The sequence below is a fragment of the Moschus berezovskii genome, chromosome X, assembly GCF_049115385.1.
Source record: "Moschus berezovskii isolate FMDL1 chromosome X, NW_MosBer_1.0, whole genome shotgun sequence".
Taxonomy (NCBI): Eukaryota; Metazoa; Chordata; class Mammalia; order Artiodactyla; family Moschidae; genus Moschus; species Moschus berezovskii.
The window spans coordinates 144271738-144285194 of NC_142488.1; the positions used below are offsets into that span (position 1 = coordinate 144271738).

General features: G+C 38.8%; 1 protein-coding gene across 1 annotated transcript in view; it reads right to left on the reverse strand.

Moving 5' to 3' along the window:
* The window catches only part of GABRA3 (gamma-aminobutyric acid type A receptor subunit alpha3), a 175859-nt gene that overhangs the window by 96359 nt on the left and 66043 nt on the right, over positions 1-13457 (reverse strand). Inside the window, exon 4 of the mRNA XM_055438471.2 lies at positions 1444-1664. Within this exon, the coding sequence (XP_055294446.1) occupies positions 1444-1664 (221 nt within the window). The remainder of the gene's footprint in view (positions 1-1443; positions 1665-13457) is intronic.

The window sequence follows — 13457 nt, forward strand, 5'->3', positions numbered from 1 at the left end:
TGGTTGTGAGTCTGTTTATTTAAGTACCCTTGACTTTGTATAGGGATTCCCTGGTGGCTCAGATGGTAAAGAATCTGCCTGCAATGCAGGAGACTCTAATTCAGTCCTTGGGTCGGAAAGATCCCCTGAAGAAGGTAATGGCAACCTACTCTAGTATCTTGCCTGGAGAATTCCATGGACTGAGAAGCCTGGTGGGCTATAGTCCATAGGGTCTCAAAGAGTTGGACACGACTGAGAAACTTTCATTTTCACTTCACTTTCACTTTGACTACGTATACACCTGTGTATTACATGTCTCTGAGTACACATAAACATTTATACATTGTGAATATATCTCTGTGTGTCTGAAAATGTTCATATGGACAATTCTCTATTTTTCATTGAAATAGAGTTGATTTGCAATATTTTGTTAGTTTCAGGTGTACAGCACAGTGATCAGTTATAAATATACACACATATATATATATTTCAGATTACTTTCCATTATTATAAGATATTGAGTATAGTTTCCCATGCTGTAACAATAAGTCCTTGTTTTTTTTAATCTACTTTATATATAGTAGTAGGTATCTGTTAATCTCAAACACAAACTCCTTATTTATCCCTTTCACCTCCATTTCAACCCTTTTGGTAAACATAAGTTTGTTTTCTATGTCTGTGAGTCTATTTCTGTTTTGTATAGAGATTCATTTGTATTATTTTTTAGATTCCACATGTGATAGTATATAATATTTACCTTTCTCTGTCTGACTTAGTTTACTTAGTATATTTTCTAGGTCCATCCATGCTGTTGCAAATGGCGGTATTTCATTATATTTTTATGGCTGAGTAATATTCCATTGTGTGTGTGTGTGTGTGTGTATTACATCTTCTTAAAGCAATCATCTATTAATGGACACTTGTGTTGTTTCCATGTTTTGGCTATTGTAAATAGTGCTGCTATAAACATAGAAGTGCATGTATCTTTTCAAATTATAGTTTTGTCTAGGTATGTGCCTAGGAGTGGGATTGCTGGGTCATATGGTAGCTCTATGTTCAGTTTTTTAAGGAACCTCCATACTGCTCTCCATAGTAGCTGTCCTATATACATACCCACCAACAGCGTAGGAGGGTTCTCTTTCCTCCACACCCTTTCCAGAACTTACTAATTTATAGACTTTTAATGATAGCCATTCTGATCAGTATGATACCTCATTACAATACCTCATTGTGGTTTTGATTTGCATTTCTCTGATAATTAGTGAGTGATGATGAGCAGTTTTTCATGTGCTTGTTAGCCAACTCTGTATTTATATGTGTATATATAATATTAGGTCTGTGAGTGCACATACCTGTAACTGTGTTAGGAAATGTATGCCTCTATGTGCATTTCTAATTTGTAAGTTTGCTTTCAACCCTGGTCCTACCCCCATGATACTTTAGATGAGCCAGGCACTCTCTGACCTCATCGTGTAGAGGAGGGTTCCATTGTCCACCAGTCTGAGCAGCTTGTTAGGTGTGGTCATGTTATGGGCCACTGATTTCTTGCCATTGTGGAAGAAGGTGTCAGGGGTCCAGATCTTACTAGCCAGGAGATTATTCAGTGGAAGGATCTTCATGGGTCCATCAAATTTCAGTCTTTCATCATGCCATGTCTGTCGAAAAAATACATCAATGGTGTACTCCTAAGGACAAAAAGAGAGAACAACATTTCAGCAGAGTTCTGGTGAGGGTCCACAGTGCCCTTCAGTTCAGTTCAGTCGCTCAGTCATGTCCGACTCTCTGCAACTCCGTGAATCACAGCACGCCAGGTCTCCCTGTCCATCACCAACTCCCGGAGTTAACTCAAACTCATGTCCATAGAGTCAGTGATGCCATCCAGCCATCTCATTCTCTGTTGTCCCCTTCTCCTCCCGCCCCCAACGTTTCCCAGCATCAGAGTCTTTTCCAGTGAGTCAACTTGTCGCATGAGGTGGCCAAAGCATTGCAGTTTCAGCTTTAGCATCAGTCCTTCCAATGAACACCCAGGATTGATCTCCTCTAGAATGGACTGGTTGGATCTCCTTGCAGTACACAGTGCCCTTAGCAAATGTTAATTACTTTGCAGTATTTCCTCTGATGCAGAGAAGCAGCAATCTATTGACAGTAGTTACTGGCAAGTAGGGCAAATGACTATGATTGAGAAATAATGTCATGGTAATCAATAAGTACATAAATAATATGTCCAAGAAGATTTCACTTAGGAAGATCACTGCCAATGCTGCCCTGCACATCATACAATCTGAACACAAGACTCTGCCTTATGAAAAGGCAAGAGCTCCCTTCTCTATGCAGTGACATCTCTAATGAGAGCAAACTCCTAATCTTGTCTCTTCTACTAAATGATCCCATATGAACATCAAAAGCCAATATAACAACTGCCATAAAACTAAAACCTTAAATTTTAAAACACATTTCATTTGATTTTCAAACTAACAGTGTATCTAATGAGTTAATATCTTATTGTTTTCAATAAGTAAAGCACTCTTACAGATAAGGAAAACACAAACACACAAATAGAAAAATGGGTAAATGACATGAACAGAAATAAACATGAAGAAAATTTTCAAAATTGCCATTCGTCTAAATACAAATTCAAATAACAATAAACATCACTTGTGTTGGTAACAGCAGACTAAATCATCTGGATATATATTTTTGTAGTTATTAATCATAAAATTTGAACCCAAACATATAGATAAATAGACAATTAGAAACCAATGGGAAATGACTGAAAGCAGACAAAAACTTGAAGAAAGTTTACTCTTGAAATATAGCAGAAGCAACGGGTTAAAATTGTGTTTGTGGCTTTCTTTTCTAAAGGTGGTCTCCCAAACCTAGAATTTCTGTGTCCAATATCACAGCCTTAATGGATCAAAGTGGATAATAATCTGGAATCTTAGGGGTAGGAATCCTGGAAGCAAGAGAGTCACTGAGGGGATGGGAATTCAAACCCCAGTATATACTTTGCCCCAAATCCTGGCTGACCACTACATACAAATGAAAACTCTGGGGCTTTGGAAAAAAGGCAGACAGAAACAATAAGGGAATCCTCCAGTAAATGAAAGATGACAAATCTGTGGTGGGTGATGTTTGTGCATTTGGCAGAAATCAGAAAAATTATTGGCTTAATATACCTCAGAAGAAAGAGCTCAAAGTTGACCAAAGAACTGAAAATTCAAGGGGAAGCCTTGAGAAAAAACCAAAACCATTGAAAGGGTAAGTCTGAAGTTCTGAGTACAAACTCCCCCCAAATCTTTGACTGGCCACTAAACTACACAAGGGATAGGCGACACATCTAGGTAGTCAGGTAAAACAAAGCAGTCAGAAGCTGCTTAAAAGATGTTGTTGTTGTTGAGTCACTAAGCAGTATTCAACTCTTTTGTGACTTCTTGGACTGTAGCCTGCCAGGTTCTTCTGTCCATGGTATTTTCCAGGCAAGGATACTGAAGTGGGTTGCCATTTCTTTCTCCAGGTGATCTTCTTAACCCAGGAATTGAACTTGTGTCTCCTGCATCATATGAGGATTCTTTACCACTGAGCCACTAGGGAAGCCCCCTCAGTGGCTTCCAATTATATTTGGAATAAATACCAATACCTTTCCCTTACCTAGAAAGTACTTCATAAGCTGGCCCTTATTTTCTCTGAGCTCTTCTCCAACCACTTGTACCTCCATAAGTTAGCCAGTCTGGCTTTTCTCCTCCTCTAGAACACTAAGAGGAGAAGGAAATAGCAACCCACTCCAGCATTCTTGGATAGAGAATCCTGTGGACAGCAGAGCCTGGTGGGCTGCCATCTATGGGATTGCGCAGAGCCGGACACGACTGAAGTGACTTAGCATGCATGCATGCATTGGAGGAAAAAATGGCAAACCATTCCAGTATTCTTGCCTGAAGAATCCCAGGGACAGAGGAGCCTGGTGGGCTACCGTCTATGGGGTACACAGAGTTGGAAATGACTGAAGTGACTTAGCAGCAGCAGAACATTAAGAACATCCCTGCCTAAGGATTAAGAGATTATATAATCTATTCTCTAAACTGGAACATTTCTGAAAGTGAGAGAAGGCTTTATCAATAATTATATCAGAATGACAGGTGTAAGCCAGGACTATGCCAGGTTTAAAACTGGAATTAGATTCCCACATAAAACCAACACCCTGAAGGGCTCTGACCTCAGCATAGTAAAGTGAAGTGAAAGTTTGCAACCCCATGGACAATACAGTCCGTGGAATTCTCCAGACCAGAATACTGGAGTGGGTAGCCTTTCCCTTCTCCAGGGGATATTTCCAACCCAGGGATCGAACCCAGGTCTCTTGCCTTGCAGGCGGATTCTTTACCAGCTAAGGCACAAGGGAAGCCCCTCAGCATAAGGGTGAATTAAATAAAATGAACTAGACAAAACCAATCCACAGCATGAAAATGAAGAAAGGAAACTTATCCAAGCATGAATTATGAAATGGAGAAGGGTTAAGGGGAAGCATTTCTACTAAGATTTAGCAACTTCAAATCTAATCTGAGCTAAATATTTAAATACACCTGGTTTGGGTCTTACAAGCTGAGAAATTAACATAAAAATAGGTCTCAGGATGGGGATACCCCTAGACTGACTTACAAAAGCAAACACTCTAGGGGGACATAGCCATAAATAAATGCTTGCTGAGAAAAGTATGCAATTCACAACAACAAAACACCTAAGGAAATGGTCATAAGCAAGAGTCAGCCAATATGATATACAGCTCACCCCTCAAGAACCTCACATATGAGGGTTTCCCTGATAGCTCAGTGGGTAAAGAATCCACCTGCAATGCAGGAGACCTGGTTCAATTCCTGGGTCGGAAAGATCCACTGGAGAAGGGATAGGCTACCCACTCCAGTATTCTTGGGCTTCCTTGGTGGCTCAGCTGGTAAAGAATCTGCCTACAGTGCAGGTGACCTGGGTTTGATCCCTGGCTTGGGAAGATCCCCTGGAAAAGGGAATGGCTACCCACTCCAGATTCTGGCCTGGAGAATTCCACGGTCTATAGTATAGCCCATGGGGTTGCAAAGAGTCAGACACAACTGATCGACTTTTACTTCACAAGAACCTCACAACAGAATAAAATACATATTATAAAGGAACTACTGAAATATTAAAATGATAAAAGTATCAAGGGAGAGATTGAGAATATGAGAAAAGATCAAAACATTATGGGGTAGGAATGAGAAAAAACAGATTTTAAAAAGATCTATTTGAAGTAGATGTTCTGTGAAACAAAAATAAAAAGTCAATGGATATGTTATATAGAAGATTAGATATTATTGAACAGAGATTAGTGAACTGGAAAATACACGTGAAGAAAACTTTTTCAATGTATATTTCTAACCAAGTTCTAAAGTTATGGACATGAGTTTGGGTAAACTCCAGGAGCTGGTGATGGACAGGGAAGCCTGGCGTGCTGCAGTCCATGAGGTCGCAAAGAGTCAGACACTACTGAGTGACTAAACGGAACTGAACTGAAAGTTAGAGAATAGAGAAAATGGGGAACAATAAAATACTAATGGATGAAAGTTTCTCAGAATTGTTGAAATATTAGTATAAGTATCTTAGTTTCAAGAACCTTAATCAGGGGGCAGTCCTAAGATGGCGGAGGAATAGGACAGGGAGATAACTTTCTCCTCCACAAATTCATCAAAAGAACATTTGAACGCTGAGCAAATTCCACAAAACAACTTTTGAATGTTGGCAGAGGACATCAGGCACCCAGAAAGGCAGCTCATTGTCTTTGAAAGAAGGTAGGACAAAATATAAAAGATACAAAGAGAGACAAAAGAGGCAGGGAAGGAGATGTATCCTGGGAAGGGAGTCTTAAAAGAGAAGTCTGCAAACACCAGGAAACACTCTCACTGGGGGGTCTGTGGGGAATCTTAGAATCTCAGAGGGCAACACAACCAGGAGGAAAAATAAATAAATAAATAAATAGTTAAAACTCACAGATTACATGCCTAATGGCAACTCCCAGCACTTGCAGCCACCACCAGCAAGCGGGGGCTGAAGAGGGAGGCACGGGTTGCATTGCTTAGGGTAAGGACTGGGCTGGAATGCCCTAATGGCAATATGAGGGAACTAACCTGAGATAGCAACCCAAACTGTGGGATAGCCAGAGAGAGAGGGAGAGAGAGAAAAGAGAGACAGAGAGAACTCTCCTGTGAAAAGCCCTAACCTGAGGCACTGCTAGGCCTGCTCACAGAACAGAGGAATGAGTCAATACCAGAGGAGAGCTAGCAGGCTGTGGACTGGCCCATCCCCCACCAGAGACAAGCAGGCGGAGTCGGGGGCAGCCAGAGCCAGAAAGGGACAATTGCAGCCCCAGAGAGGCATCCTCTACCAAACTGCAAACAGGCTTCGTTGCTAAACAAGAGTTCTTGGGATTCTGGATGGTTGACATCCGCTGGGACAGTCAGAGCCAGAGATCAGCTCCCTAGAAGAGACACATGGCACACCTGAGAAGGCGCGCCCGTTGTACAGCCAGAAAACTAAGCAGCTGGGACTGGGGAGGCGATCAGACACACTGCCCACCTGGGGGTGACTGCGCTCGCCAAGCACCTGGTCACCTGAGCTACTTGGATCGGGGAAGGGCACAAAACACAGGCCCAACCAAGTCTGTGCCTTTGGGGAGTACTTGAGAACCTGAACCTGAGCAGCTTAGACCTGCAAAGTGCACACAACCCAGGGCCTGCCTCAGACAGTTTCTGGGAGAGCAACCTAGAGCCTGAGAAGTATAGAACATGAAAGCACACACGCCATGAGCAGGGGCAAACCCAGTGCGGCTGAAACACTGCGAGCACTCCCCACACACCAGTGATATTTGTTTGCAGTGTTCCTCCCTTCCCACAGCACGACTGAACAAATGAGTCTAAGCAAGGGACCACCTTCGCCCCCTTGTGTCAGGGTGGAAATTAAACACTGAAGAGATCAGCAAACAGAAGAAGCTAAAATAAACAGTGGGAACCGGTTTGGAAGTGACAGGTGTGACAGATTAAAACCCTGTAGCTAGCACCAACTACATTGGAAGGGGCCTATAGATCTTGAGAAGTATAAGCTGGATCAAGGAACTATCTGAAACTGAATTGACCCCACACTGTCTGCAAACAGCTCCAGAGAAATTTCTAGATATATTTTTACTATTATCATTTATAAAATTTAAATTTTTTTTTAATTTTTAAGTCCTCTATTACTCCTTTAATTTTCATTTTTATAATCAACTATTAGCTTGCAAAATAATGACCCTATTTTTAAAGCAAACTTCATATATATATTTTATAATTTTTGTGACATTGCTTTCTTTTTTTAATATTGTATTTTTGAGAATCTAACCTCTACTCTAGATTTTTATTCGTTGCTTTTTGGTATTTGTTATCAATTTTGTACCTTTAAAGACCCAATCTTCAGTACCCATTTTTACTTGGGAGTGTGATTACTGGCTTGATTGCTCTCTCCCCATTTTGACTCACCTTTTTCTCCACCAGGTCACCTCTATCTCCTCCCTTCCCCTTCTCTTCTTTACCCAACCCTGTGAATCTCTTTGTGTGTTCCAGGCTGTGAAGAACACTTAGAGAACTGATTACTGGCTGGACCTGTCTCTCTCCTTTTGATTCACCCTTTTTTCCTCCTGGTCACCTCGGTCTCCTTCCTCCCTCTTCTCTTCTCTGTGTAACTCCGTGAACATCTCTGAGGGGTCCAGACTGTGGAGAGCACATAGGGAAGTGATTACTGGCTAGCTTGCTCTCTCCCCTTTTGAGTCCCCCTCTTCTCCTCATGGTCACATCTATCTCCCTCCTCCCTCTTCTTTTCTCCATGTAACCCTGTGAACCTCTCCAGGTGTCTGTCACTGTGGGGAAACTTTTCATCATTAACCTAGATGTTTTATCATCAGTGCTGTATAGATGGAGAAGTCTTGAGGCTACTCTAAGACTGAAAACCAGAGGTAGGAGGCTTAAGTTCAAATCCTGAGAACACCAGAGAAATCCTGACTCCAGGGAATATTAATTGATAAGAACTCATCCAAAAGCCCCCATACCTCCACTGAAACCAAGCACCACCCAAGGGCCAACAAGTTCCAGAGCAAGACATACCATGCAAATTCTCCAACAACACAGGAACATAGCCCTGAGCTTCAATATACAGGCTGCCCAAAGTCACACCAAACCCACTGACATCTCAAAACTCACTAATGTACAATTCATTGCACTCCAGAGAGAAGGAATCCAGCTCCACCCACCAGAACACTTACACAAGCTTCCCTAACCAGGAAACCTTGACAAGCCACCCGTCCAAACCCACCCACAGTGAGGAACCTCCACAATAAAAAGGAACCACAAACTGCCAGATATGGAAAGGCCACCCCAAACACAGCAATATAAACAAGATGAAAAGGCAGAGAATACTCAGAAGGTAAAGGAACAGGATAAATGCCCAGCAAACCAAGGAGGAAGAGATCGGGAATCTACCTGAAAAAGAATTCAGGATAATGATAGTGAAAATGATATGAAATCTTGAAAACAAATTGGAGTTACAGATAAATAGCCTGAGACAAAGATTGAAAAGATGCAAGAAATGTTTAACAAGAACCTAGAAGAAATAAAAAAGTCAATATATAATGAGTAACGCAATAAACAAGATCAAAATCACTCTGGAGGAAAGCAACAGTAGAATAATGGAGGCAGAAGATGGGATAAGTGAGCTAGAAGATAGAACGGTAGAAATAAATGAAGCAGAGAAGAAAAAAGAAAAAAGAATTAAAAGAAATGAAGACAAACTCAGAGACCTCTGGGACAATGTTATATGCCCCAACATTTGAATCATAGGAGTCCCAGAAGAAGAAGACAAAAAGAAAGTCAGGAACAAGACAAGTGTGCCCACTCTCACCACTACTATTCAACATAGTTTTGGAAGTTTTGGCCACAGCAATCAGAGCAGAAAAAGAAATAAAGGGATTCCAGATTGGAAAAGAAGAAGTAAAACTCTCACTGTTTGCAGATGACATGATCCTCTACATAGAACCCTAAAGACTCCACCAGAAAATTACTAGAGCTAATCAATGAATATAGTAAAGTTGCAGGATATAAAATCAACACACATAATTCCCTTGCATTCCTATACAATAACAATGAGAAAACAGAAAGAGAAATTAATGGAAAAATTCCATTCACCATTGCAACAAAAAGAATAAAATACTTAGGTATAAAGCTACCTAAAGAAACAAAAGACCTATATAAAGAAAACTATAGAACACTGATGAAAGAAATCAAAGAGGACACAAATAGATGGAGAAATACACCATGTTCATGGATCAGAAGAATCAATACAGTGAAAATGAGTATACTACCCAAAGCAATCTATAGATTCAATGTAATCCCTATCAAGCTGCTAATGGTATTTTTCACAGAACTAGAACAAATAATTTCACAATTTGTATGGAAACACAAAAAACCTCAAAAAGCCAAAGCAATCTTGAGGAAGAAGAATGGAACTGGAGGAATCAACCTGCCTGACTTCAGGCTCTACTACAGAGCTACAGTCATCAAGACAGTATGGTACTGGCACAAAGACAGAAATATAGATCAAAGGAACAAAATAGAAAGCCCAGAGATAAATCCACACACTTTTGGACACCTTATCTTTGACAAAGGAGGGAAGAATATACAATGGAGAAAAGACAATCTCTTTAACAAGTGGTGCTGGGAAAACTGGTCCACAACTTGTAAAAGAATGAAACTAGAACACTCCCTAACACCATACCCAAAAATAAACTCAAAATGGATGAAAGATGTAAACATAAGACCAAAAATTATAAAACTCCGAGAGGAAAACATAGGCAAAAACTCTTCGATATAAATCACAGCAGGATCCTCTATGACCCAGACCCAAGATTAATGGAAATAAAAGCAAAAATAAACAAATGGGACCTAAGTAAACTTAAAAGCTTTTGCACAACGAAGGAAACTATAAGCAAGGTGAAAAGACAGCCTTCAGACTGGGAGAAAATAAAAGCAAATGAAACAACTGACAAAGAATTAATCTCAAAAATATACAAGCAACTCCTGAAGTTCAGTTCCAGAAAAATAAACGGCCCACTCAAAAAATGGGCCAAAGAACTAAACAGACATTTCTCCAAAGAAGACATACAGATGGCTAACAAATACATGAAAAGATGCTCAACATCACTCATCATCAGAAATATGTAAATCAAAACCACAATGAGGTACCATTTCATGCCAGTCAGAATGGCTGCTATCCAAAAGTCTACAAGCAATAAATGCTGGAGAGGGTGTGGAGAAAAGGGAACCCTCTTACACTGTTGGTGGGAATGCTAACTAGTACAGCCACTATGGCAAACAGTGTGGAGATTCCTTAAAAAACTGGAAATAGAACTGCCCTATGACCCAGTAATCCCACTGCTGGGCATACACACTGAGGAAACCAGAGTTGAAAGAGACATGTGTACCCCAATCTTCATTGCAGCACTGTTTATAATAGCCAGGACATGGAAGCAACCTAGATGGCCATCTGCACACAAATGGATAAGAAAGCTGTGGTACATATACACAATGGAATATTACTCAGCCATTATGAGGTGGATGAACCTGCAGTCTATTATACATAGGAAGAAAAACACCAATACAGTGTACTAATGCATATATATGAAATTTAGAAAGATAGCAACGATAACCCTATATGCAAGATAGCAAAAGAGACACAGATATATAGAACAGTCCTTTGGACACTGTGGGAGAGGGTGAGGGTAGGATGATTTGGGAAAATGGCATTGAAACATGTATACTACCATATCTAAAATGGATGGCCAGTCCAGGTTCGATGCATGGGACAGGGTGTTCAGGGTTGGTGCACTGGGATGACCCAGAAGGTTGGGATGGGGAGGAAGGTGGGAGGTAGGTTCAGGATGGGGAACATATGTACATCCATGGCTGATTGCTGACAATGTATGGCAAAACCACTACAATATTTAAAGTAATTAGCCTCCAATTAAATGAATAAATTTATTTTAAAAAAACCTTAATCAGTTGTGAGCTTAGTATAATAAAATATATCCAAGCCAATACACAATGAATTTGAAAAATACTAAAGAGGAGATCTTAATAACAACAAAATAGAACAGGCATATTACCTATAAAGAGTGACAATTTGATAGCAGACTTCTTGAAAGCAACAATAGAAGTCAAAAGAATTGTATAGCCAACTAGATTAACATATAAGAGTGGTTTGAAAATAAAGATGAGTTTAGATAAATAAAATACAGTTTTTCTCATGGCTGGGTCACTCACAGAATTCAGGCCTCATTCATTCTGAATGAATCTCCATATCAGTGAAGTATTCTTTGAGCATCCTATCATAAAGAATAATCCCTCTTCCCCTTATTATGCATTATTTTTCTTCATGCATTATTTTGTCAGATAGCTCTGAAAGAAATGTACTTTCATTTGCTTACTCTTTCTTTCATTCCACTAGCCTGGATGCTGCACAAGAGCAGAGACTTTATTTAGTTCACTGCTATATCCCCAGCACCTAAAACCCTTCCTGATCTATAAATATTTACTATAGTAGCTGATCTATAAATATTTTTGAATTTAAAAAATGATTGAATGAATCCTTAGGAAAGGAACTGCTAAAATAATTTTTCATGTAGTTGAAAATGAAACCAGCAGGAAGACACAAGAAAGAATGGTGAGCAAAAGTGTTGACAAGCTTATGGGTAAACTAAACAAATAATGGCTCTCTACAAATGATGATAAGGGCTATGAAAACAAAGTAGAATAAATAACCACAGCAACCAAATGGAAGGAGAAAGTAAAGACAGGTGGATTGACATATTTATTCTTGTATTATTTGGAGAAGAGTGGAGATATTAAATTTAAGGTCAAGTATATACATTAACAAGGTAATCACGAAGGATATACTAGAAACAGAATGTAAAACTGACAAAAGAGAAAAACAAATGGGAATGTAGAAAAATGCTTCAATCCTACAGAAAGGAAAGAAAAAATAAAGCATATAAAAACGAGGGGAAAGAATATATAAGACAATAAAAATAATATAATCTAATGATAAATAAGCTATGCAGTTATATATTGTATATTATACATACAAAAGTTACAACTTAAGGGTGCATAAAAACAGGTTGAAAACGAAGTGATGGAAACATATATGGGCTAATTTTGATCAAGATAAAGTCATAGAACCATAAAATACAAATAGCATGGACTATAAGATAAACACTTTTCTTCAGGACAAACTATTACACTAAAAATGTGTATCAGGTAAAAAACAAATTTTATGTATGGGTAACATGGACTCAAAATATGTAAGGCAAATACTGAATTACAAGGAGAAAATGACAAACCCACAGATTTTCAATAAATGGAAGACCAATCAGGCCAATAATTTGTATGATGAAAGTATATAAAGAATCCTTTTGACAACTATGAACTAAGGAATACACATAGAATTATCTACTTAACAACTAGTAACATATCTTTTTCACCAAAAATAGATGATCATATGCTAAGTCATAAAGCAAATCAAAGAAACAAAAAAGATTTCATATCTTATAGACCATCTTCTTTTAATATGAGGCATTAAATTAGAAATTAATAACAAAGTTGTACATTTGAAAATTAGAAAACACACTAAAAACTTTCCAAGAAACAAAGAAGAAATCATAAATGATATTAGAAAATACTTAGAACTGAACAACAGTGAAAATACTTACAACTGTATTCAACACTTCATATGAAATGACATTTAACTTATATTGCATGAATTTTTCTGCTGTTGTATTAGTTTCTGCTGTACAACAAAGTAAATCAGCTACATATATATATATACACACACACACACACACACATATATATATATATATATATCCCCTCCCTCTCTGACCTCCGTCCCAACAAAGACCCAGCAGAGTCAAATAAATAAATAAAATATTTTAAATATCATTATCAAGTTTTATTCTTCCAGAGAATGTAAAGATGCCCTAATAAGTAGAAAAACCTGTTAATTTAATTAGACATGTTAACAGATTAAAAGAAAAAAAATCACACAATCATCCTAATAGGGGACAAAAGAGAAGTTGAAAAATGTTCAATTAAACACATACTTTTTAGAAAATTAGAACTAGAACAGAGTGCATATCTGTCATATTCATTATTGCCCATAGCATCTGTTTGGCCTTTCTAGGATATCTTATAGAAATTCCCATATTATAACTTCTGCCTTCCTAAATTGAGCCAAAACTCAAAATTCCCAGTTTTTCTTGTAGTTAGAATCAGACTAAATGACCTAGTTATCACCAAGCACACAAATGCCACAAGAAACTTCAATTCAGAAGATGCAGCATGAGAAAACAGGATCTACATGGAGTTTCTACTTTTGCTAAATCA